Source organism: Perca fluviatilis, chromosome 7 (assembly GCF_010015445.1).
Source record: "Perca fluviatilis chromosome 7, GENO_Pfluv_1.0, whole genome shotgun sequence".
NCBI lineage: Eukaryota > Metazoa > Chordata > Actinopteri > Perciformes > Percidae > Perca > Perca fluviatilis.
Window position 1 is genome coordinate 9,085,882 of NC_053118.1, and position 27,530 is coordinate 9,113,411.

Sequence of the window (27,530 nt, forward strand, 5' to 3'; positions counted from 1 at the left end):
GTCCAACTGCAAAAAGCCAAAGAACAAAGAAAACAAAATGAAAAGCACATGACAACACTAAACAATATTGTGAAACCGCAGTATCAGACATTAATATTCGATACTCCTGTGCCACCTGTGCACTCTGAACTGGCTTACATTCTCTACAATTGGTCACATCACCTCAGTAGAAACACGTGTGTACAATTTAGAGTCTTTGTCTGTGAACGATGACAACTGTGTTTCAGTTCTGTTTAACTTTTGCGGTCCGTGTTAACCATTTTCCAACACAAGTGCATCATGATGTGAAATGTGTTTTAGCGAGTGAGAATGTGTTTAGAGTTTTGCAGAAAGAGTGATTGATTGATTCGAGAAATGGGTTTAGGCCACTGAGCATTTGGTTCAGAGAGTGGGGTTTAGTGTTTTAGCAATTCGGAAAACTGTAATGCATTATATACATTATTATAAGTAAGTTAAATAAATGAATGTATAGAGGTGAACACTGTAAAACAGTGATTATATAAAAGGTAAACTTGCACTTGTATAAGTTATTGTCTCAGTTACATTTTGCCAAGTGGCACTCAGCTTTGTTGACAGTTTTTGAAGCTTAAAGGTATAATCTGTAATGCCATCCAACAGCGATCTCTAGTGGATAGAACCCTGCTATTGCGCTTTGTTTACCTTTTTGCTATGGTCTTCTGAGGTGTGGGTTGAAGTTTAGTAACTAAATAAATGATACTGTGCATTTCTCCAGACTTCTCATGGTATACCCAGCAGCACTTTTTGTTTTCACGCAATGTCAGTGATGTCAGTCAGCTGTTGATGTATGCAGCACAGGGTGGTACTGCTCTGTAGTCACAGTACCTGCTCTCCCTTCGGAAGACATTCCTATTTGATGCTACTGTTTTTTATCTGCTCACATTAGGTTGAACCCTCATGTCTGGCTAGTCTAGGCCATGAAGGATGACATCATCCACAATCGGTGCTGTTATTTCATTTGAGACGCTCAGTTCTTCTTTAATAGTCTGTCCCTTCTCTCATTTGCGTCTCATATTCTCTCTGCTTGGATTTTTTTCTTCGATCAATCTGGTGGGCCTCTTTATGGTCAACTTAGAATGATTATCTGAATGAGCCTACAGCTTAAAAAAAAAAATCTTTATCTGAAAAAAAGCTTGAGAATACCGTGAGCAGAAGACTCTCAGGTGAAATCCATAGTCGGCCGCCTACATTTGTGTTAAATGTTCTGCAGACTGTACTTTCTATGTAAGCTGTGTAAAAAGTAAAGAGAACATATATATCATATATATATATATATATATATATATATATATTTAAAGTGGATTCATTTGAAGTTGTGATCACTGCATCACTTAATTTGCATCACGGTATTGGATAACACAGAGCTTTGATTTTCTTGGATGGGATTAGAGCCTCTGCTGAACTGCTGCATTACTGTGTGATGGAACGTCACAGTGTCCAATATAACACCCTAATAAAGTCACAGAGCTTCATGGATATTCCCATCATACATGTGCACGCCCTTACATTACATTTGCATAGTTTAGAAATGAAAAAAAGTATTTAGGCTACATATTATTCAATAGAGCAATAGAAGGCTGAACCAAACAGGCATATTTTGTTGTAAAGAGTAATTATTTTATCTTTTATGTTTCAGATTTTTTTTAAACTTTTTTATTCTTTTTTTTTACTGTAAAGCCCTTATAGTTAGTATATCATACAAGGGAGCATTTTAATTATTTAACTAAAGACAAATTTATCTAAAGTATCTCAAATCAATAATATTATGATGTTACTTATTTGTTAACTTATAAGTAAAAAGCATACTAAACACAGGCCAACATTGCCTAACCATCTGAACAACAATAATCAGAGCTCATAATAATTGCAACATTCAAAGATAACCAATCACAAAAATATTAAAACAAATATTAAAAAGAATACATCTTCTGTAGCCCTATAGGTTAAGACTTGGACTCGTGTCCTCAACATTTCTGCATTGAAGCCCTGCTGGTAATTGCAATTATAGTTCTTTTGATTATTTTTTTTCTGCTGTCACATGCACGACTGCACGCTGCTGTATTTACGATTATTATTAGAGTCAGTGTGAAAGTCATGGGACAGGCACGGGGTTGTTCCAAGAGATAGGCCTAACTGGCCCATCACACTGAGTCAACGTAGAATATCTTTGATGGACATTTGAGGTTCTTGTAGATTAAACGTATGCTTTATCTGAATTTTTTTGCCAGCAGTAATTATCACATGAAATTGCACTATAGCTCACGCCAATCTTGTGTTGACCACTATTTGCTATTGACAGTGAATGCAGCGTCAAAAATAACGTCGGATTAGTGCTTTGAACGTGTGACGTCGCAGACGGGCTCTGATGTGTGGACTAGAAATATTTATCTGAGGCATTTGGAGCAACAGACAGACACTATCGGCGTCAGCTTCACTGCAAAGTAAGAGATTAACTGTGGACATTGCTAACATTAGTAACCGACAGGGATGTTTATTTAACCTGCTATAGAAAACAGTAGAACCCGAATCTAGGCTGAAATTGATGCACGAGACACACGGCGCCACGTTAACGCTGAATAACGACTATGGATATAAGGGTTATCCAGTTTTAAAATGTTATCTAGCCTACGTTACAGTAGTTTTTGTGACTAAGTACCCAAAGAAAGGCGGTTTAAACCTTGTATTAGTACGCTCGTAGGTTTATTTTATTTTTATTTTGCCTGTAAGGTGAATCCACGTGATGACTTGGATTTAGCTCGCGCCTGCCTCTGTTTATTTCTGTTGTTATTTTGTGCGAGCCTCTTTTATTGGAAGGTAACTGTACAGGCAAGGGCCTACGTCGTTCTCTTACTGTGAAAAAGACGGGGAGAAGGGCAGTGACACCTGACGTTGTAACGTTTTTTGTTTTTTTGGCTCTGTAGGCTACCATCACATTAGATGAATGAATGAATGGAAAAATTACGACTTTACATTTAGGGTCATTATAGGCTCAGTAAGTCGATAAGCACCGATAAACCTCTCGCGAATGGAAGTTTTTCACCAAATGTTGGAACATTTAAGATTTATAACCAGATGTTATAGGCTCCTGACTGCGTATTTATGCTTTTTTTTTAATTTTATCTCTGTGAAATATGATGCACTGATATTGTTGAGGCGGGACTACATAACACTATAACTAGTTCAAACTATTTCAATACAAGAACCAGGGCCAGCCCTAGACTTTTGGGGGCCCTAAGCAGGATTTGGTTTGGGGACTCTCCAACTTGTGTATTGTAAATATCAGTTTAAGCACTCATAATGTACAAATAAGCATTTAAAGACGAATGTGAGACCCATTAGCAGCAACACTATCTTTAAATAGACCGGCTCTGTTATGAGCTCTATTGTGGGACATTTCAAGCGCTCTTGGGGGCCCTCTGGTAGCCACGGGGCCCTAAGCAACTGCTTAGTTCGCTTATGGGTCGGGCCGGCTCTGACAAGAACTGAAATTCATTGAAATAGAAACATAATTTGATGCGACTAAATGTGCTCTATTCTCTTCATTGCATCTCTGTTTAGTTTGTGTTCCTCAGAGTGTGTTCCTTAGCTGTGTGACAGGCTGGTGGTGTACAGCCAGGATGTCCTATATGAGCGCTGACAGCAGCTGGTCCCAGCCAAGGGACTTTGGCAGCCTTATCCAGACATGCAGCTCCAACATCCAGAAGATCAGTCAAAACTGTGAGTGCCCATTGTGTCTCAAACAGCAGAAAACAATCTGTTTACAGGGTTTCCGCAGGGTCTTAAAAAGTCTAACATTTTAAAATCAAAATTGTAGACATTAAAAAGGCTAAAATTCGCTGAAGTATTGTGTGTAGGTCTTAATTTCCAACAGGTCTTAATTGTCCTATGTCAGTTTAACGCTACCTAATGCTCATTGAAATGTTCCCGCAGCGCTTTATAATGTGTGTTTTTTAATTTTTATTCTGTGGTGTTGTAGTTCTTTCTGTCGCTAGTCCAAATATAATTTGCTTATTACGACTACAAATGAGACCAACATGCAACTTATTTTGCAGCCAATCTAGACACCAGTCCTATAATGCCAAGGAGGAAATTGGGGAATTGTTTCAAACGATGTTTCCAGACTCTCACATCTGACTTTTTTTTTTTTTGTGATGCTATAGGTCTTAAATTTCGTTCATAATGGTGTTAAAATGTCTTTTAAAAAGTCTTTAATTTGATTTGGTGAAACCTGTAGAAGACCAGATCAATAATTAACACCTTTACGCATGAATTACTTCTCCAAAAGACCTGCATGGTAAGTGGTTCTATTTTCCCCGCAGCTGGTCAGATCAAAAATCTCCTCCACCAGCTGGGGACGAGACAGAAAACCTCAGAGCTCCAGGAAAGGCTGTAAGTACAGTACTGGCCTGGGATGATTAGTATCCCAGGTAATCTCACGTATTGTCATTATTTGAGCAAGTGTGTGAGCAGTTGAACATTTACGTGGATCTTAGCAGTGTTTGTGTTCCCCTGCAGCCAACAGCTCCAGCACTACACCAACCAGCTGGCTAAAGAAACCAACAGACACCTGAAGGAGCTGGGGTCACTGCCCCCACCACTGTCTCCATCAGAACAGGTCAGTCTATAGACAACCCGTCCTTATTCCCAACTCGTCAAATACTGACACTTGGTCAGTGGCTCTCGGCGTAGGATACCGACGCAAAAATCACCCTGTAGCGTCTGTATGGAACAAGGCGCTGAAAGATGATGAAGTAGTATTACAGTTTTTCTTGATTGCTTTGACGTGCTTAAAGAAACTGGGAACCACTCGGTTTTCATCATCACTGTCTCAGCACAGCAGAAGACACGTCTTGCAAATGTGTTAACCCTTTCTCGTTGGATTGACACATTTTCCCCACCCTTTTGCAGAACAGTTAACACTGATGTCATTCAAGCAGTTCAAACTCCGTTGTTTTAGCTATGGTAACCAAACAGAAAGCATCGGTTCCTAACTATTAGAAACTACCTACATCAGTATGAAATCACTGAAGCACCTGTTTGACACTCCTTCACACAAATCTTCAATTAGCAATCAGTCTGCAGGGTTAGGCCATGTGGCCCCATAGATCATTCTGCAGGGTTAGGCCATGTGGCCCCATAGATCAGTGAGCAGGGTTAGGCCATGTGGCCCCATAGATCAGTCAGCAGGGTTAGGCCATGTGGCCCCATTGTCAAGACAGAAGAGACGAGTATCAATAGTGGCTATTTCTTATACTACAGTAATAGATGTTTATACTTTACTGTAATATATTTTATTTTTATTTTCTTAATTTCTTACACTCTAATAGATTTTATTTTGTATTTTGTGAAATAGTTACAGTATTTCAGTTTTCAGCCACAATTTGAAAATAAGAATCAATGGAATCAATAAATTTTGCTTCAAAGCATTTCTGATTGTGGATCCAAATCTTTGCAAATGGGCAAATTTGACAACAAATGGCAGTGGCATGAAAGCTACGTACAGTAATAGGCTGCAATGACAAGCAATGGTGCACTGATTTGCATTGAGTGCTGTATTTTGTATTTTTTGTCCACTGTGTAATGGTTAATTGGAGGAGCTCACACACTTGACCATGAGCCACTGTTTCGGCCTGTGTGTTAACTGTTTTGAAAAATGTGGAGTTTGAGTTGACTGCTGTATCAAAGCAATCAAGAAAAACTGTAAGAGTGACAACGGAAGCGAATAGTATGAAATACTGAAAATCTGTGTAAGGAGTTGGGGTGGTCCAATGCATACTCCAATTAAAATAGAAACTAAAATCGTAATAATAGTAATTAACTAAAATGACACACTATATCAAATCAACAGAATGAATATGAAAGGGAATATAATATTAGGAGTTACGTGGGTTGTTTACAAGACATTCCATAGGCTCAAACCTTTTAATATCTTTCTTAAATTGCATAAATTCCATATCACTGAACCTCTGTCATATTATGTTGAGTTGAGATGTTCAACAGATCGGAGGTTTGAGTTTGATTTGTAATTATTTCGAGTGGCATAATTATGAAGTAAAAAAAAAGAAAAGAAGTTCATTATAGAATGAAGGAAGTACAGTGTTTCCCACAGGTTGAGAATTTACTTGCGGTGGTGTGTGGCGCAGGATGTGACGGCGCTGCGCGTAACGGCTGGGTTCAGTAATAATGGGTTCAGTTATAAACTGGTCAAAGGAAGGTGAAAACAATGACTACACAACATTATCATATCATTTAGAAAGAAACAACTATTTACATATTAAACAAATTAGACTAAAAGATGATACAGATGAAAATATTGCTACACTATGCGGCATCTGACACAATTTCAGGGTAGTTATTAAGGCTGCACGATTTGAGGACAAAATGCGATATGCCCTAAAGTTCTTAAAGGGGCGCTATGCGGTTTTGGCCATTTCTTCACTGTTCTTCGCTTTTTGCTCGCAGGTTTCTTTATAGAGCTCCCCCTACAGCTTCGGAATAGATATTTGGCAGCTCCTATGTTATGTTACACGATTTCTATGCACACAGTAAATGAAAATGCGTAATGCCCTTTTCTATTTGGGTGTCTGTGACATGACAACATTCAACATTGAAGAAACATCGAAATGGCCTTTCATTCTCTCCTGCCTTCTTTCCTCCAGAGGCAGCAGAAGCTGCAGAAGGAGCGTCTGATGAGCGATTTCTCCGCAGCCCTCAACAACTTCCAGGTGGTGCAGCGGAGGGCAGCTGAGAAAGAGAAGGAGTCGGTGGCCAGAGCTCGAGCTGGCTCCAGAGTCATGGTGATTACCAGGCTTTTCATTGGACAACCAATAACATTACTCTTAAACACATAGCGATTCATTCAGTTACTTCTAATATTATTGCACACTTGATGGAAAAGTGATGCGAGTAGAGAGCTGATGTTGATTGAACTTTTTTTGTGTTACTGTCTACAGGGAGATGGAGGCAATGTGAACGAACAGCTGGTTACATTCGAAAAGTAAGTTTCCTCAGTGTTTTTTTTTTTTTTAAAGGTCCAGTGTGTAACGTGTTTAGTTGTTCATTATCAAAATCGCTGTTGCCCGTTCACAAACATGTCCTTTTACATGAATATTTACCACCACCATCAATTCCAAGTATTCCTATTGGCTTGAAATTTTACATTTGCATTCGCATGAACTGGGGTAGACGCAGTGTTGCCGCAGTTACTTTGAAAAAGTTACTCAGTTACTTTACAGATTACTTGATTTTAAAAGTAACAAAGTTAGATTACAAGTTACTTTATTAGTTACATTCAGCAACTGCCGACAACACCCCCACAGCCTCAACACAAAAATGACAACCGGTTTACTGTGAGGCAGCTCGGCATTGCCAGTAGTAGGATCTGGTTTATTATGGCACGAAAGAGAGCGAGTCAACTGTGTTTAAGGGCAGCATTTCCTCTACAACATACTGCCCGACCAACTTCTTCAACTCTCCCCCACTTACTGGTTTTGCACCGAAGTCCAGCTTTTGTTGTTTGGGTGGTGATGGGGGGGGACCTCCTGCTTTCTGCTTCGCACCACCTGCTGGGACTTGCTCTGTAAGTTTGACTGCAGTGCTGCGACTCCAAATGTTTCTTCAAATTTGACGTAGTGTTTTTGTAGCTAGATAGCACTTTGTCGCCACCAGCACAGAGTGTACAACGAACCTTAATATTGCCGTCTTTAGCTGACACAAACTCAAAATAGTGACTGTATTTCCAGCTAGAAAACACGCATCTCTCTCCTCCCTCCATTGTTGTTTACGTTTGTGTCGCTGCGTGGTACCTGTCCACATGCTGAAAACGTGACTTGTCGCATACGTGACTTCACTCCCCGAGACGCAAGAAGAAAGCAAATATATATATTTTTACTAAGGAAAATGACAAAAATAGTAACGCACAGTGACTTGGATAAGTAACTTTTAATCTGATTACTGGTTTGGAAATAGTACCACGTTAGATTACTCGTTACTGAAAAAAGTGGTCGGATTAGAGTAAAGCGTTACTGGCATCACTGGGTCCATATTCATGCTCCATCTTGAACTACGTTAGCCGGTAAGGGACATACAGGACATACTGCTCCACCTTTTACGTTTTCACATGAGAAACTCACAGGTGCTGCTAATGCTGCTAATGGGTATCGTAGCTTCCCGGCCCCCGGCAAAAAACGCGGAGGACCACACGTATTCTAAATCCAAATTGATCAAAATCAGAAAAAAGTGTGAAGGATACCGTAGCTGTAATAAGTACTTTGAACTGCGTGGCGCGAGAGAGTTGATTGCGATATATGATCTCAACGCTAGATGGGAGAAATTCCCACACATTGGACCTTTTAAATATGATACCTTCAGGCCATTCTCTACCCACCATTCTGTTCTTTACACCATTTGGTGTGAAACAGCCACAGTAAGGCCAAAGTACACTGAGACATTTCCAGTAGACCAATAAATTGGCTCTGCCAATATTATCAGCTTTTAGACTGTTGTAGAAATACAAGCTATGTACTGGCCAACCTAAGTGATGAGAAATGCCAGTACAGAAAGCCAAAGCTATGTTTGAGGTCATTTAGTAACAGTGTGTCCATTACAAAGTCTGTCCACCAGAGAGCACTGACACTTTTTACTACTATAACTATAAAATGCCAGTACTGTACATGTCTCAGTTACCATTTTTTAGTAAACAAATTTAAGATCTCTTTTTAAACTGAACTTTAAGGTTTTGAAACCATTAAATATTCATTAGTATCAACAAATGTATTTAAAAAATAAAATTAAAAAATAAACAGTATTGCTCAGGCTCTAATTTCCAGCACTAACCATTGCAAAATTGACCTGTCAGTGGGCTTCAGGGCAAAGCTTTGCGGTTGGGCCCCTATTGAACTCCAAACTCTTTGTGTATGGTTTAGTATGGTATGATACAGTACAGTTCGCACCTTGTCTCGCCCAAACTCCCATAAAGCGCCCTACATGTGGCAGCTTTGTCATTTGGCATGTACAAGCTGTACTCTTGCTGTACGCTGGAAAAAAAAAACTACCAGACTTCCAGATTAATTGATTGATTGATTGAATCTTAAAACGTACTTTCACAGGTGAACAGGAAAAGTCAGGTTATGGTGTATTATTGTATTACTAATTACTTGTTAAAAATGAATGTAGTCAGTAACCTTAATCAAGTATCACAATATTAAAGTAACGTAACAATACTTGCTGTTACTTTTGGATTATCTCAATACTAAATATGCAATAAAGACGAGAAAAAAAGAAATAAAATATCAATACACACTTAGGTAGTCTGTCGGACAACAGAACAATAATAATAATAATAATAATAATCATAATAATGTATACTTTTTTAATCCTGCAAGGGGAAATTACAATGTTTTTCACTCTGTTATTACACACATTACACACAGGCCTGAATTACACACATGCTCAGTACCTATACATGCACTAATGGAGAGATGTCAGAGTGAGGGGGCTGCCCATGGAAAGGCAGTATGACAAAACGCACAATTCGCAACATAAACATACCTGGACCTTATCACAGGACCAAAGGACATAAAGTAATTGGCCGTCCTCTGTCTTAAATTTCCAACAATTCGGTGTCTCTTTCAGACCAATTCTAAACAATCTAGAGGGAGTCCAATAGAAGCGATGCATAATCTTGAACTGAATGAGGCGCAGCCTCACATCGCGTGACATAGATTTAATAATCCTACAGTATCAGACAGCACAACAAGCACTTTAAACGTACATTTTTATAAATTCTGTATTGTATTTATGTATTGTGTTTTTACATTATATTGTATTTATTGTATTGTATTAGGCGGGTATGAGCACTGTAATTTCCATTTTTATGGATGAAATAAACTTGACTTTGACTGTCCCACTCCTCATCATCCAGTTAATACTCAGATCCCTCTACCATGTCTTTTTGAGTGCTGTCCAGGCTCCATTCCCCAGGTTCTGCATAAGCATAGAATAATACCCAGAAGCCTCATGGCCTTTTCTATATTTAATCAACACCTTACCTAAAAATTCTGGTGCCTTTGGGGCTGAAGAACTGGATCCAAAAATCCCCACTAACAGATGGCAAAGTTGCAAATATCTGAAAAATTGAGACCTAGGGATTCCAAATTGCTGTTCCACATCCTCATAGGATTTCAATATGCCACCGGATACAGATCCCCCAAAATTCCCTTTTCAAACAATCCCTCCAAAAAAGGGGACATCTACTAATGCATAGTCTATATCGACGACTTGTTGGCATTTTAAAGGGGTGATAGAATGATTATATAGGGTATTTCACACTGTTCCTTATGGTCTCCTAATGGGGTATGGGGTATGTAACATCCCTGTGTTTTGGCCCTATTTGTAACAAGAGCTTTTCTTCCAAATATGGTATGCTCATGAATTTTTAGATGAGCTGCGCGCTGATTGGTTGAGCGAATCGCCATACACACACATTAGAGATGCGACAGAATCTCATATTCCAGACACTGCAATGTTTCATTACCAAATTCACTTCTGAGAATTTTTTATGCGAGAAATCAACTATATAAAGCTCAAATATGGGCCGTTTTACGAAAATGTATGGCTAATTGCAAATTTGCTAAGACGTGACTTTAGGAGCTCCACACAGTCTGACGAGAAAGCGGCAGCCTGCTGGGCTCCATACCCAGGGCAAAGTCACCCTTTGTGGATTACTGCACTACGGGGCTCCATGGCCGACTGCCGGCATAACTATAATATATTTACAGTTTGAATTTCGTCACGGCACTTATATCACAGCTACCCCAAGGTCTTACAAAGCTAACGTTTTGTCCGTTTTAAATGTAAGGCATTTTTATGAACGTCAGGCGTTTTGTTAGGAGGAGCAGCTAGCTAGCTATATATCCCATTCAATACAATGGGAAAAGATCGCTGCTAGCTAGCTACACTTTCGGCATAACTATAGTAGCTATATTTACAGTTTGAATTTTGTCACGGCACTTATATCACAGCTATCCCAAGGTCTCACAAAGCTAACAATGAACAGATTTCAATTTAATGAATTTTTGTGAACTCTAGCTAGGGGTTTCGTTAGCTGCGACTGTCCCTTCAATCCTGTGTGTACAGATTGCGGCTAGTTAGCTTCATTTTCGGCGTAATTAAAGTATATTTACAGTTTGAATTTTGTCACGCCACTTATACAACATCTACCTAAAAGTCTTATAAAGCTAACAACGGTGTCCGATTTCAAGTTAATGAATATTTGTGAACATTAGCTAGGGGTTTCGTTAGCTGTCCCTTCAATCTTATCTATGTGTAGCTACAAATCACAGATAGTTAGCTTCATTTTCGGCGTAATTCGAGTATATTTATAGTTTGAATTTCGTCACGCCACTTATATAACCTCTACCCCAAGGTCTTATAAAGCTAATAATGGTGTCCGATATCAATTTTATAAATTTTTGTGAATTTCAGAGGAATTCTAAGAGGAGGCTAGCTAGCTCTCATTGATAGAGCTAGCTCCATCCCGCCGCAGGCTCATATTAATGAGACTCGCGGACAAGAGTATTTCACCGATCGTTTGTTTAAATAACTCAACACATTATAATTACACACATTATAAGATTAACTTGAACCTGTGGTAAGAGATTGCTGGTGTAACAAGCTCGCTGACCGCGCTCTCACTCACACTCACCGGGCATTTAGCAGGAAGAGGGGAGCTGCAGGCCCTGGAGCTCTGTCCAGGCAGCGGCGTTTGGTAGTTCATTAACCATAAAAACGGTGACGTTGCGCGGGTATGAAGTGCCATGGGCTGCCAGCCGTGATGGAGCTCAATCGAGCTCACAGCAGGCTGGGGTCTGTGAAGGAAGGCAGGCCAGGCAGCGAGGCAGCAACCCAGGCAGCACCGGCCGCTGAACTCCGACACAGTCGGACAAAATTTGCAATTAGACATCAATTTTTGTAAAACGGCCCATATTTGACCTCTACATAGTTGATTTCGCACATAAAAAAAAGTCTCCGAAGTGAATTTTGTAATGGAATACCAAAGATCTGCACGACCTAGATTCAGAAGACTACCTGATCTCAGGTAAGTTGTGTAGCCTATGTAAATGTTGGGGCGTGACTGTTCTCTTACTACACCAATGGGCGTGACAAAGGTACAGGTCTTGGGATGCTTACGTAAGCTTCCAGCTTTGTTGAGATTTGCCTGTTTTCAGCGGCAGTTTCAAAATAGGAGATTTTCATAGTAAAGAGGTGTCAATGGGATTTTGACCTTCTATGTATGTCCTATTTACCCACCGAACTGACGTTATTCAACTATGACAGGGTAAAATCGGTTTTGCATTCTATCACCCCTTTAAACTCCGGTGGATTTCTGAGGACTATGGTTAACTGCTCCTCAGATCTCTGCAGGGTAAATCCAGACAGCTAGCTAGACTATCTGTCCAATCTGAGTTTTCTGTTGCACGTTTAAAACAACTTTTGAACGTACACGTTCCACCAAAACAAGTTCTTTCCAGAGGCTATTTTGCAGAGGCGCCGTTGCTCCGTCCGGTTTCTAGTGACGCCCAAGGCGATTGTGATTTGGTTTAAAGAAATGCCAATAAACCAGAGCACGTTTTTCTCCCGTCCCAGAATACTGTGTGGACTAGCCAGACCCACCACTGTGAAGAAGGTCTGGCAATGCCAGACTAACCAATACATAACTTTAGATTTTGCCAAATACTTGATGAGATGGTTATTTAGATATGTATAGTAAAGGCGTTTTAATGTGAAACGTAAGGGGGGAAGATGTTTTGTCGGCTTGGTTCAGGCTACGGAGCCTCCGTGTTATTATTTTATTACCCTCATAAATATAGTCGCAGCTCATAAAACAGTATATCATTCTCATTCTCGTTTTTAAATGTATTTTAGAACTGTTATCCTGCTAATAATCCCCATTTTTACAAAATGTATCTGCAATCTGATTGCGTCTTTTCTTCTGTTTCTTTAACAGTTACCTTTTTGTGTGTGTTTCTGTTTTACTTTAACCTTGGCCTTTTTAAATGTTATTTTAGGCTGTATATTAAAGTTTTAATTTACGTATAAAAAATTGGGACTGTGTGATTGTGTAGGGAAGATGAGTGGAACCAGAGCCAGACTCAGACTGAGGAGCCCACCATCACAGAGGAGGACCTGGATATCATCAGGGAGAGAGAGACTAACATCAAACAGCTGGAGGTACCAACCCCATCCCACAGGAGGAGGGACACTGTAACACACGCTCAATGGTGTTTTAAGCCTCCAACGTTGCCTTCCAGGCAGCTAACCCTAACCTTAACCCTAAACATAACCATTGCCGTGCTGCCTGGAAGGCGACGTCGGGGGCTTAAAACACCAAACACCGTAACACACTGTCACGCGACGTTCACCCTCTTGCTTCTGTCCTCTCCAGGCCAACATTATGGATGTGAACCAGATTTTCAAGGACCTGGCTGTGATGATCCACGATCAAGGAGAGATGATTGGTAAGTCCCGAGAAACTTAAGGTTAACATTGAGTTGATCCTTTGCACGTCATTTGGATGTGAGCGCATGTGTGTTCTGATTAACAGACACCATTGAGGCCAACGTGGAGAGTGCTGAGGTCCATGTAGACAGAGGGGCCGTCCAGCTGCAGAAGGCAGCCCATTACAAGGTGAGATAGAGGGGCTGTGCAAAATAATGGAAGCACTAACATGAAAATACATTTGCAAAGCCAGCTAAAGATGCAAGTCATAATATAATAAAGAATCCACAATATTTTCAAGCATGTTAAAGAGTAAGTCCAGCGATATTCTACATTCCATGAAACACCAAACCAACAATGAGTTGATACTAACTAAAGTATTGTGTGTCAGTTAAAGCCTCATATATGTTATTTCTCTGTGCCATAGAGCTCGTCATGTTAATATATAATAGATAAATGAAATTATATCTAGCTGAAATGATGAATTATTTTGACTAATAGTAAGGTTTTAGAGGAACGTATGTCGACGTTTAGTTAGGATACTGTTTTAAAACCATTTCAATTGTTGTTTTCAAATGATATCAAATTAAATGAAACACCCAAAATGTAATGAAAGTAGTGAACTGATCCTGCATTTTACTTGCGCAGAGCGTTGTATGGAACCATCCATGCTATTTTTGGGCAATTAAGTTGAAAGAAACCCAAATTTCTGACTTAGAAACTTTGAAGACGGGTCCAATTTGACCCGAGGACAACAAAAAAATTCCGCACACGCCTTTTTGACTGCAACTTTGAGGTTAAAATGGACTAAACTATACATAAATGCCTCGAACCGTGATTGTCAAACCAAACAATTTCATCCCTAACGACTGTTTTTCAAAGATTTACATCATCAGTAGGAAAAATTGGCTTGGAGCTGAGGCATACAGGGTATGGAAGTCAGAAAGCATTAATAGACAGACTAACACATGTTTGGCTTGGATCTTTTCATGTTTTTTTTGTGTTTTTTACAATAAGAATAACATCAGCCTTATCGATTCCTGTGGTACACAAGGATTAATACGTTCAATATGATATCCTGTCCCCAGCCAGTGTTACATCACTGTCATGTAAAATGCTGATAAGATTGACTTCCTTTTTCGTCTGTTAACTCTGACATGATACTTTGTTGTGTGCAGAGGAAGTCCCGTAAGAGGATGTGCATGCTGGCCATGGTGCTGTCGCTGGTGCTCATCATCCTCATCATCATCATCTGGCAAGCCCTCAAATAAGAGAAGCACACTTTCACATGACATCCAATGTGTGTGTGTGTGTGTGTGTGTGTGTGTGTGTGTGTGTGTGTGTGTGTGTGTGTGTGTGTGTGTGTGTGTGTGTGTGTGTGTGTGTGTGTGTGTGTGTGTGTGTGTGTGTGTGTGTGAGAAAATGCTAAATTTGACTTTCCTTACTGTGCTTGACTGAATGTGGATTGTACTGTATTTATTTTGGGGTAAATGGCGGGAACATGAATATGTTTTGGGTTTTAAAAGGCTAACAACATAACAGATCTGCCAATATTTTGTGTTGATAATCAAGATTTTTGTTATTTCTTTAGTCTATTGATAAATTGACAAGTATTTGGCGTTTCCGCTCGTAGTTTGGAACATTAAAACTCCACTGAGCCAATGTATGACTACTGCTACCACTACTGCTACTAATAACACTAACTTATGAATTTTTGGATGATCTGTCTGTGTGTGTGTGTGTGTGTGTGTGTGTGTGTGTGTGTGTGTGTGTGTGTGTGTGTGTGTGTGTGTGTGTGTGTGAGATAAATAAACCCTACATTCCAATGCAGAAAAAGTACAATTTTCTTCAATGTAACCTTTGTCACTTCTTTAGGACTGTCTCATCAAATGCTATCTTGCACAATTTTATATACAGTAAGTAACCCTGTCTTGTTTGAATATGAAAGTGTATTCCTGATATAAAAAGTGTCTTACCTATAAGAATGTTAAAAGACAAATATCACCTGTTAGCAGTGATCAGAATGTCTGTCCTTAGTAAACTGTTTGTTTCACTGGCTCTGCCCACCTGAAAGAGAATTTAATACAGTTCCACCTGATCAAGTGCTGCACGTGTCATGTTTCGTTTTTTTCCACCAGAGGCGAGCTAAGCATGTTGAGAGTCGGCAGGATCTTTTCAACAGAGACACCGGCTCACCTGAGATTAGAAATGACCAGTACTGGAGGAAGTTCTCCAAGCCATCGTCTTCCTTAGTACATGTAGCAGTACTATAACGGAAATATAGCAAGTAAGTAAATAAGTTAGTAAAGGGAATTTCTAGAGCACATTTAAACATAGCTTAAGCTGACCAAAGTGCTGTACAAAGAAGCACCAAGATGTAAAATGTGACAAAAACATTGAAATATACTGCTTAGAGTTGTACTCCAATAAAAGTACAGAATTTGTACCATTAAAATCTACCAAGTATCACAAGTCAAGCTCCCATATTTAGTGGTGCATAAACCTGCACAAATTGTAATTTGTTGTGGATTGTATGAACCATACACTGCTAGGGACTTAAACATAATGCAACATTAGCTTAACTGTTTGATTTGGAGGCTAACAATTATCAACAGCTTTCATCGGGATTGTAGTATGAAGTAGTTCCATGGAAAACATCTGTGATTCACATTAATCCCAGACGGGGGATGTTGTTGGTTATTTTTTAATTCTTAGAACCCCACAAACTAATGTGCCTTATCATAATAACTACAGTAACCCTTTAATAATGCTCAAACACAAATGTCATCAGTAAATAAAAATAAAACAGGAAGGATTACCGCATTATCTACAGTAGTTAAAGCTCTGTACTCACTGAAGGCTACCCAACATTAAATATGTCTGGCTCTTGTCTACCTCTTCCATGGAAAAGGAAAGTTTTAAAGTGGCCATATTATGCTCATTTTCAGGTTCATAATTGTAATTTGAGTTTGTATCAGAATATAGGTTTACATGGTTACATTTTCAAAAAACACCACATTTTTGTTGTACTGACCATTGCTGCAGATCCTCTTTTCAGCCTCTGTTTTAGCTACAGAGTGAGACCTCTCAACTTCTGTAACATCTTTGTTGGCAGTCGCACATGTGCAGTAGCTAGGTACCTAGGTAAGGCTCACAATTGCTAGCTAGCTGTTTCTCCAACTTCAGCCTGTACAAGGCAGGATTAGCCGGGAGACCTCTTCTAAACAAGGGCGCACTTCCAACTTTGCGTGGAAAACCTGCAGATCAGGGACATGTAAGTAGTTCTATACAATTGACTTTGTAGATTAGGGTGAATTTGTGTGTGTTGTAGCAGTGTTTTGCCATTGAGAATGAGCTAGCATGATAACGGTTAGCCTCCTAGCCCCCTCGTCTCGGCTAGTGACGTAGAAAGCCGTGCAGATTTTGAACAACTCACCCGGAGACTGAAGGTAGGACACATTCAGAAACCCGTATCTCACTCAAAACCAAAGTTTGTATGCGTGTGGAAGCACCAGAGACACAAAATAACACTCAAAATCCCATAAAAGTGATTTTTTTCATAATATGGGCACTTTAAAGACTTGTGAGTCACTTTTTGCCTACATCCCCTCTTGTACTTTAGGTCAGCTAATCACTTGGATTATTTAAGTGCCAATTAAATCAGTCCTGAATTGCCTGAATGTGGCCAAGTGGAGCTTGAATTGATGTAATAAAAAATACTCCTACAGTAATTGTAATCTGGGTGTACTCAAATGTAACCAACTGTAAACTGCACTCTGCAGTGGTTTCATAGTGTTGTACTGTAGATATTTAGCAGCTTTTTCCATCAGTGCTGGAGTCATCAGAGTTAAAGTCAAGATGTTCAAACAGATTGTACTAAAATGTCTGAATGAGACACTTGAGCATCATGAGTGTGGACAGAATAGATAATAAGCGAGTGATGAGAGCATGGTGGGATGTAATAAGCCAACATCGGGGTTGTCTTGGTTACACACCGTCTTGTGGCTGTGGAGGAGCACTTGAGTGGGCCTCAACATCTCTGTAAGGTCATCAGGTCCCGGCGGCTCTGCTACACCTCCGCTGCCATGACTCATCACTTAACATGATGCCGTGAACTTTGAGCACGCTCACATGGGCCTTTTATTAAAGATGGGGTGTCAGCCAGTCACAACCATCCAGCTTTGGAAAGGTAAAGGACACATTTTCATTTCCACTGAAGCTGCCCAGTTGTTCGGTCATATTGGCAGGAGGTAATACTGGCAATGCAGAATATTTTTGGTGATAGAATTGACCAGGTTTTTCTCATGAACCATTCGTACCTGAGTTGTTGAAGTGGCATGGCAATTTAACTGTCACGCATGATAAAAATTTTTTTTTTTATCTTATTAGTGTTTTCATGATTTAAAATGCAGAACATGGTTAACCATTTCTTTGTTTTCCAAGGACCTGTTGCTATAAAAACTGCTTTGTCATTAGATTTTTTAAAATTTCTTAGCCACATTTTATAATTGTCCTATGGTGTGACTGTCTCAAGCATCGTTCAATAAATTACAACCATTTTTGTTCTGTCGCCCAATAAACAATAGGCTAATAGGCTATTTTGACGAAGACAGACAAATCCGTTAACGATTCATTTTCTTACATTTCTTCCTTGAGTCATGTTGCGTGTTTGCTAGTTGAATAGGGCCTAACAAAATTAATTATGTTAGGTTCCGGTTTCCGACCAACCATGTCAATTAATGTGCGACCCAAATTTATTTTATGAGCTTGGGGAAGAAATGATACTAATTAAATAAATACACAAATAAAAAGTTTAAGGCAAACTATAATTACATTTTTGTACAGCACTCTTGCGATGCAAGATGCCCGTTTTCCTCCAGCAATGCTGGAAGAGGACCCGATGTCGCCGCAGCGGCACTTAACGTTACCGTGTCCAGTTTTACGGCAGCAGCAGCGTGAGGACGGCACCTTCAACCAGCCCTCACCGGCCACGGCGGCCAGCTACAGCGCCGCCGGGGAGCTTCAACACGTTAAACAGGGCAGATGAAACCACTCATGAACTATATGTTGTGTTTAATGTCGTTCAAGAAGATGGCAACGTAGCAAGCAAACACGATCAAATGAAAGGTAAACACCCTTTAGAGTGCTCTAACGTTACAGCAAGCCCCTGGGGCTCAATGGAGGTGGCTAACAGCAGTGAAGCTAATGACAACTTCACAACACAATTCATTTGGATACAAGTGTTGCATTATGGAAGATAGACGGGATTCTGAACAGCGATGCACACACGGGTGGATGACGTGACATGGCAGTTTTGCTGTCTTCAGTGTCAAACATGTATGAATAAAAAATATATTTGCCAAAAACCTTCTCAATATTGTGCAGAACATTATGCTTTATGTGAACATACTCAACATTAAAACAGATCATCAAATTTTTTCAGAATTTCCAACCAAACATAACAAAACTCATATGGTGTGACTGTCCGGCACTTTTTTCTCAAAGTGAGAACTTGAATAAAACTAAGAAAAATAAATGCAAAAATTCTCAAAGAAAATACAGAAAATTAATACAGATGTCTACTTGTGAGCCTACTCTTTTCAAATTACAAGCATAATGTTTTGAGTCAGTTCTAATCAAAAAGATGTCACAGAAATCAAAATCATATGGTGTGACACTATTTTGGGATAATTGAACGGGCAACTGTTTTGACACCCTTGGGAAGGAGAGGACCTTCTTCAGCAAGGTTGTACAGTACTATCAGTGTATTTCTACTGTACAACCTGAGGTGAGTTATCATTTTTATATTTACAATAAATCAGATCTTGTTGGCACTCTGACAAAAGTCCCACTTCCAGATGTCTTTTGGTGTGACACATTTTTCATAAAAATGCAAAAGACATTTTATTATTTTGTCATAATTACATGTAAATCTATTCTGCTTTGTTATAGCTAGCATGTTTTTAGTATGCTTATGTGTAGCTACAAGACTCAAGGTTGTGCTAAGTGCTGAAAACATCATATGGTGTGACACTTCATCATATGGTGTGACATGTCTGCCTGTCACGCCATATGCTCGCTGAGAGCTCCACAGCTAATGTTACACATTTATGTTGCACCACATTTACTGCAAGAAGTGTTGCAAAAGAAAACGTTTGAGTAAATACTGCATTACAAGTTTGCACCTTTTATTGTATTTATGTAAATATCTATGGTAATATCTACACATTTGTTAATATTTTTCGGTGGCTTCGCATTCAGAACATTAGTTGTAATTACTGTTATTTCTTTATTTTCACATTATAGGAAATGTGATGTAGATATGGATTGGGAGCCAGCTACATCTGCACCAGTGAGCAAGTGGCCACATGGAGTGGAGCAGCAGGACAGTTCCAGACATCACACCACCACAGCCCACCTTCAGACCCAGAAATGTCCCAGGACCCCAGCTCATACGTACTGCTACGTACACAGCCCTACAGTTGTTTCAACTCTTTTTTTACCAACTCTGTTTTGAAGACAATACTTCAAAAACACCAACAACTGTGGCTCAACACATCATTCAACACCCTCTATCCCATGGATTGATCTGACATTGCAGGACATGTTTGCATTCATGTCTTTAATTGTTTACATGGGTGTAGTCAAATGCTTTTCTTTCACTGATTACTGGCGTGGGGGTCATCTTTATAGCTTGCCGTTCCCGAGACTGTTAATGACTGGTAAAAAGTTCCTCAGGATCTCCCAGGATCTCCCAGTCCCTTCACCTCAGCAGCTCTGTGATGCTGCTAATGATGAAAGGAGAGGCACAGGAGCCTACGACCGTCTTGGTAAGATAAAGCCGCTCTACAAGGAGATGAGGGACTCCTGCAGAAGAAACTATCACCCTGGCCAGGAAATCGCCATTGATGAGCGAATGGTTGCCTCAAAAGCCTGCACTGGTCTGAAACAGTATATGAAAAACAAGCCTGTTCGCTGGGGTTATAAACTCTTTGTTCTGGCAGACTCCAGGAACGGTTATACATGGGACTTTTTTGTTTATGAGCGCAGAGAGAGGGAGAGATGGTGTAGTCTCATGTCATATGATCGTTAACAAATTTAACACATCAGCAGAGGTGCTCATTTTCCATACAGGTTTATTTAGTGGCTTGACGGTTAACAGTGAAGTATGGATTTGATTTGCTGGGTTCCTGCAATTTATAGATATATATGTGTATGTAGATATGTAAAAAGTTATATAGTAGTACCCGGAATACTTTTTCAGCATAGCACTTGTTTTACTTTGTTGACCATTTTTTGACCAACGGTTCCTTTATGGGTCTTCAAATGTCCTTTGTGCTTTGTCACTTGCAATTTTTACAATCTCTGGCATGTTGCCAATAACCTGTAAATATATTTGGATTTAGATGTGTAAATAGTTATATAGTAATGCTTTCTTGCACTACTTTTTCACCATAGCACTTATTTGACATTTTTTACCAAAAGGTCATTTTTGTTTCTTCAAACGTTCTTTGTGCTTTGTCTCATGTAGCAGATAACCTGTACATACATAATTGTAACTATGTGTATTTAGATATGTTAATAGCTGTAAATATTTTGTTTATACACTTTTATACACTACTTTTCCACCTTACCACTTGTTTTGACTTTTTTTTACACACAAAGTTACAAAACTGCAATTTATTGTGTTTATGCTTCTGTTACTCTTTGTCAGAAATACTGACAGTGATTCTGGATATGAGATAGGATAGCTCTTAATGTAACTTTTCAATAGAGCCCTGAATGATAACTGTAATGTCAAATGTTCATGGGTAGCAGTCTTTTTAGTCTAGGTATGTGACCATCATTCCCAAGGGTCCTTTTAGGGTCACCAAAATGGCCGTTTTCGTAAACGCCTAGACATATACCCATACAAAAACGGGTGTAAAATATTCATTTTATGAGATATTGATATGAAATTTCAACTGGGACTATGTAAGCCTTCTTGCTATAGCCCCATTGTGTTTTCAGACTAATAGGTCCCAGCAAAAGTCATCTACAGGCATTTTTCTATAAAAAATAATGCAGACGGACATAAAAAAAATATTTTCCAGTATATACAAACTTCTATTACTCAAAGCCAATAGCACTTACAGTAATACTGTTGGGAAAGAAGCCTCAGAGTGTTACCTTTCAAATGAAACCATAAACATGCATGTAGCATGGCTACATTTGGCTAATTTTACAGGAGTGTTAAGGGGTTAAACATCGAAAACACATCTTATGCATTACAAATGTTTTCATTATTTATTGCAAAACACTTTATTCAATGCTTAAACACATAGTATAACCACAGAAACAGCAGGAGGAGACAGCGCCTCCTGCTGTTTCTGTGGTTCTGTGGCCCGTTAAACCTGATTTAAACTAAAAAAACTCTGATATTGCACACTTAAGGGTGTGTTGCAGTACTAATACACCTGCCGTATTATCATTACATTGGCACATGAAATAACAAATACAACAAGTACAGCATGAAATAATTCACTTACCACACTCAAAAACAGATTCCCGGCATTAACTCCAAAACGACCTGACGTCAAGAAGAAATGTGTTCGCGGGTCTGGTAGGCATTGCGTGCTGTACATTTGACGTAAATGACGTGAGTGGTTTTCAAGGAAATCTCTGTTTCATCCGTCCCGCATTTCAATTGTCCCGGCCACTGAAGCCCGCCTGTGAAGCCCATATGCACATGGTAAGTCTCTGTGTCAGAATTGTTCAAATATTGAACTTTCTTTGAAGCACTATATAAGTGTTACGTTTTTTAGTCCTTTGGTTTGACAGCCTTAAATTATATTTTTTTATAAAAAACTGCATGTTAAAGTACATAATTATGGAAACTTTGCTAATGACGGGTTAGCTAGGTAAAGCATGGTAAAATACAGTTTACGTTAAATTAATGGAAATAAAAGGTGCATTTGGAGCACACGGTTTGTACTCTTATTTTCGTTAAGAAGAGTATGTATTTTGTCATGAATCTAAGTTAACGTTAAGTGCAATGGAGGGAGGCTAAACACTACTAACCCACACTGCAATTACACAAACACCGGTTAAAAATTGGCATAGCTTCCCTTTAACGTAAGCTAACATTGTATAATGTTACGCTAAACATACGTTAACGCATACATTGTTTTTTACGCAAACGGGGAGAGGTCTGACAGCTAACGTCGTTAGCTAACACATCAGTTAACATTAACATTATTATCAACAGTTAGTGCACTAACTGAAGTCAAGGGGGTAAGCTTCGCTTCAGAACTCGAACCTCCTATGGCGCCATTTTGATGCTACCTGGCCATCACCTCCCGCTAGCATTCCACTGACTAGCATTCATTTTGATGTCACTTGACAGCGAATAACTTTACATCTGAAGCGTTTAAAGACTATTTGTCCATTGTTTAGTTCTAAAGAAACACGACAATGTATAAAAAGCTCCATTACCTTGTATCTCACGTTATGGCTCTGTAGCAGACGTTTTTATAAAAATAGTCTAACGATTGTGTCACATAGTAGAGGAATTACCGTATAGTACAGGATAATGCATGTGTGATGTGTGTGTGTGGGGAGCTGGTGAGCGAGGGAGGAGTGAGAGAGTGACGGCGATTAGCTCCGCAGCGAGTAGCGACTCTAGAGTCATACGTGAGAGAAACAAAGTGTCTCCCCTGTTCTTTCTGACCACGGTGGGAAATCTGGAGCAGTAAACGTTAACTATCTCTTTGATATCATGTTGTTTACGGAGACGGAGAACCAGGAAATGAGTCGAGGAAAAGCAACGCAACTAAGCCACGCCCACGGCAGTCGCTATGACGACCAGCCACGCTGAGGCGGTACTAAAATCTGCAATGGAAAACGGACGCACAGCGCGTCGAGGCGAGTAGAGTTGAGTAGAGTCGAGGCGAGTCGAGCAGGTACCATGTAATGGAAAAACGCCATAAGAGACTTGCAGTCACTCAGAGTCCTGGCATCCGGTTGCCCTCGAACTTGTCCATGCTTCCTGTTTCCTGCTTTGTTAAACTATAAAATAACAAATATAGCACAAATGTGTCATTCATTTATTATTTTGCCAAAGTGATGTGTTTTAGTCCTAGTCATTGGTTTAAGTCTCAACATGATTACAACTTTAATGTAGTCTCTTCCATGTTGAGCTTGTGACATCTTTGTGGTTTGAATAGCACATTGAGGTCCATGAAACAATGTTAGCCTTTTCTTTATCTATTTCCCTGGCCTTTAGCGCAGAGAAAGTCTGTTCCCTGAAAGAATAGACATCTCTAGGGTAACACAGAATAAAGGTCAGCTAGAAATCGCCTGTCTGCTCTTCTCTCATCACGCAGGGAGGATAAAAGGAGGGTGAATCCGCTTTCCATTTCTCTTTTGTGGGAGGTTGAACCCATTGTCTGTCTCTGTTTTTTAATTTCTGTTATAAAGACTCAAAACACTCATTACTGGCACGATCGCTGCATCGCTGACGAACAGACAGCCAGCAAGTGACAATGATTTCCCCTCTATGTATGAGGAGAGACGACAGAGGCTCTCTTGATTGTGGGAAATGAAGAGTAAATGGGCTTCTATTCTCCTCTATGGTGTACATGTCAAGTCTCTTGATGGATGTTTGTTGGGGTTGGTTAAAAGAGGGAACGGTTTAGGATATTACCCTCACAAACAGCATCTTCCTGTGCACCTATCCTAAGCTGTTTGCCTTTTCCTCACAGTTTCAAAAAACTTTCAAATACAGAATAATAAGTAAATCCAGACAGCTAGCTAGACTATCTGTCCAATCTGAGTTTTCTGTTGCACGACTAAAACAACTTTTGAATGTACACGTTCCACCATTTCTGAGGCTATTTATTTAGCAGCACCAGGGCTCCGTGCAGCGCTTAGCACCGCTAACGACGATTTTGATTGGTTTAAAGAAATGGCAATAAACCAGAGCACGTTTATTTTCCCCATCCCGGAATTCTGTGTGGACTAGCCAGACCCTCCTCCCCGGCTCCACAGGGTTGTGGAGGAAGGTCTGGCAAAGCAAGACTAGGCCAGGGGTGACGAGCTGCGTCTCTGTGTCAGACCGGAGACATTGGGATGGCCGCTTGATTTCGTCCGTTCCCGACAAATAATGAAACATTCTGTTACTGCTGTTAGCGTTGTTAGCACCCAGCGCTGGGGTTTGTGTTGGGTGCTAACTGTGGTTGTGTCCCCAGGGCTGTTGTCTGCTCTCATCTCATCACTTAGTGGGGGGGGAGTGAGGCAGACTGACTGGGATGCGCTAGCTGGCTAGCTTAGCGTTAGATTCTAACGTTACGTAGCAAACTTAATTGGGGGTTAGCCCAGTGCTGTTAACCGTTGTTACAAAAAATTATCTAAATATGTTGGGTTATTTTTTAAGTTAAGACATTTTCTCCCACACTCAGCACTTCTCACCTTATATAAAACTTTGTTTGAGCCTCATTTAAACTACTGTAATGTCATATGGTGTAATTCTTTTCCCAGCCACTTGAAAAAAACTACAGATTTTACAGCATTAACGTGGTACGAGCCCAATACCCCCACTCGTCCTATTTCGTCGTCTGGGTTTATTAAGGCTTACCAAATATAATGTCTTTCAGAATGCCTGCAATATTCCAGGTTATCCACAAGTTAAACTACCGTTTGTGTGAGCATATTCCAATAAATCGTCCCCTGCACACTTATTAAAAATTTAAAAACGACGGTTAAAGTGTACGAGCCTGAGTATAGTTTGTAGGGGACCGCAGATTTGGAACGAGCTTGAGGAAATCTTGAAAGTGTCGTATTCTGTCTCCATCTTCAAGAAAAGCCTCAAGGAAAAATTGCTCATAACATATGATTGTTGATTATTATTTAAATGCTATAGTTTGTGCTGGGACCGTCTGTCTGTTTGTAGTATTTGTCTATGTTAGTCTAAGTGTCTGTATTTTGTATTGTCTATTTTGTGTTTATGGTAAATTGAGTTTTTGGTTTGTATATTATCTGTTGTTGTTTATCGTTATCGGGCCCCCTGCGAAAAGCTTTTAGTAGCTTATTTGGGGTTCCCCATTTCACGGGGCTTATATATATGATCATTGTACCTTATGAAATTGCGTTTAATGATACATTGATGACGTGTGAAATAAACGTTTTGATTGGTTGTCAAAACAATCATACTAAAAATAACTTTATGAACGTGTCGAACGTTGTTGTAACCTTATAATGTTATGGTACAGTTTAGCCACAAAGCATTAGCATGAGCCCCTTGTCAGCCTAGCACATCGTAGTAAGCTGGATCGATTTTGAAATATCTTATCAATAAATTAGGTCTCTACTGTATTACTGTGTTGCAAAGTGGCATGTAATCAATAAAGAACATATGCTGTGTGTCAGAAAATGCTGCGTTACTGCTACGGAGTATAATTCTTGGACGTTGAATGATTTACAATTACTCTTGAATGTATCATCTGGTGTTTCCTGTGTTTTGACGGAAGTTAGAGTAACTAGAGGGGTCAAAGGATAAACGACGCTATTGACAGGCAACCAAACGATATGGTCAGTGTCGTTTATTGAAATTACAGATTTCTCTGGGTTTGAACATCGTTGGGAACATTTGGGGGTGTATTTGTGTGAGCCTGGGACCCAACTTTCATTGAAATGAATAGGGCGCCATCTAGAGCTGGGCAATTTATCGATATTATATCGATATCGTGATATGAGACTAGATATCGTCTAAGATTTTGGATATCGTAATATGGCATAAGTGGTGTCTTTTCCTGGTTTTAAAGGCTGCATTACAGTAAAGTGATGTCATTTTCTGAACTTACCAGACTGTTGCATTTACCCACTTAGTCATTGTATCCACATTACTGATGATTATTTATCAAAACTCTCATTGTGTAAATATTTTGTGAAAGCACCAATAGTCAACACTACAATATCGTTGCGGTATCGATATCGAGGTATTTGGTCAAAACTATCGTGATATTTGATTTTCTCCATATCGCCCAGCCCTAGCGCCATCTTGGAACACAGTTGAGCAGGTAGTATTTTGAAGGTGTTTTTCCCTGATTTTTGTTGTAGCGCCAAATAGCAACGACAAATCTCTTTACATCTAATTGTTAATGTTATGAAACTCAACACATACAGGTGAGATAAAGTGTGAGTGCACTATTTTGTACTGCAAAAAATTTCACACACTGTAAAAACAAATTATTGGTTTAATGCAGATTTTTTACTTAATCCACATGAATTAAATTTTTATGAACTGTTCTTGTGCTGAAAGTAATGGAGTGCTGGAAATGAGTCTGTCTGGTTTTAGTGTGTTGTTCAGGACAGTTGAACACACACTGATAGCTGGGAGTTGTGAGCTGGAACCTGAGACCTTTTGGCACCAGAGTGGATCCCTGCCAAAAGAGTTTAAGTGTTCTATCCAGGGACGGCTAAAAATAAGAGCACTGGCAGATAACACAACGGGTCTCGGGTCATCTTCTGAAAGAGATTCATTATTGCGGTTTGTCTCTCAGGAGTGTGTTTTGGGGAAGATGGGGTGTGATTGGACACATCTGCTTCCCAACAGCAGTGACAGTTTAGCCATATTCCCTACATAGACACCAACATTGGTGCTGATTGGCACTTTGTCATATGTTGCTATATCTGAGCTCTCAGGCTGGCTAGCCACACGTAAAAGTGCAAATGCACATCTGCACACAAACTTACTGTACTGTACACACACAGACTGTCCAGGTTGGAAATGCTCTAAAAAAAAAGGTGATATGTATGAGGATAAATCCCTTTGTATGAGCCTTAGGCCGGCTACACGCTGGCTGCGTGGTGTGAGCGTGGCGTTTCGGTTGTGTGGATTTTTCTACGTCTTTACACACCAGAAACGTGTCTGACGCGGCGCTGCTGCTGCTAGCCTCGTCTGGACACATGATAAAATGCACTGAAGCAGTAGTGTACTTCATGTTAAACCTAAATATATACTGATTTGGTTACAGCAA

The 27,530-nt window shown here is 39.7% G+C and overlaps 1 protein-coding gene across 2 annotated transcripts; it reads left to right on the plus strand.

The window, feature by feature from the left end:
* Positions 1-2,302: 2,302 nt before the first annotated feature.
* Positions 2,303-15,621, plus strand: LOC120562991 (syntaxin-12-like). Of its 2 annotated transcripts, none has more exons than XM_039806986.1 (10): positions 2,303-2,459; positions 3,577-3,735; positions 4,338-4,407; positions 4,534-4,633; positions 6,678-6,815; positions 6,972-7,015; positions 13,143-13,248; positions 13,463-13,535; positions 13,622-13,704; positions 14,694-15,621. In XM_039806986.1, the coding sequence occupies exons 2-10, from the start codon at positions 3,636-3,638 to the stop codon at positions 14,784-14,786; spliced, it is 807 nt and encodes a 268-aa protein (XP_039662920.1). In that variant the 5' UTR covers positions 2,303-2,459; positions 3,577-3,635; the 3' UTR covers positions 14,787-15,621. The 2 variants fall into 2 exon arrangements, with proteins under 2 accessions (XP_039662920.1, XP_039662921.1); XM_039806987.1 differs by having other exon boundaries at positions 2,308-2,459; positions 3,605-3,735.
* Positions 15,622-27,530: the final 11,909 nt, after the last annotated feature.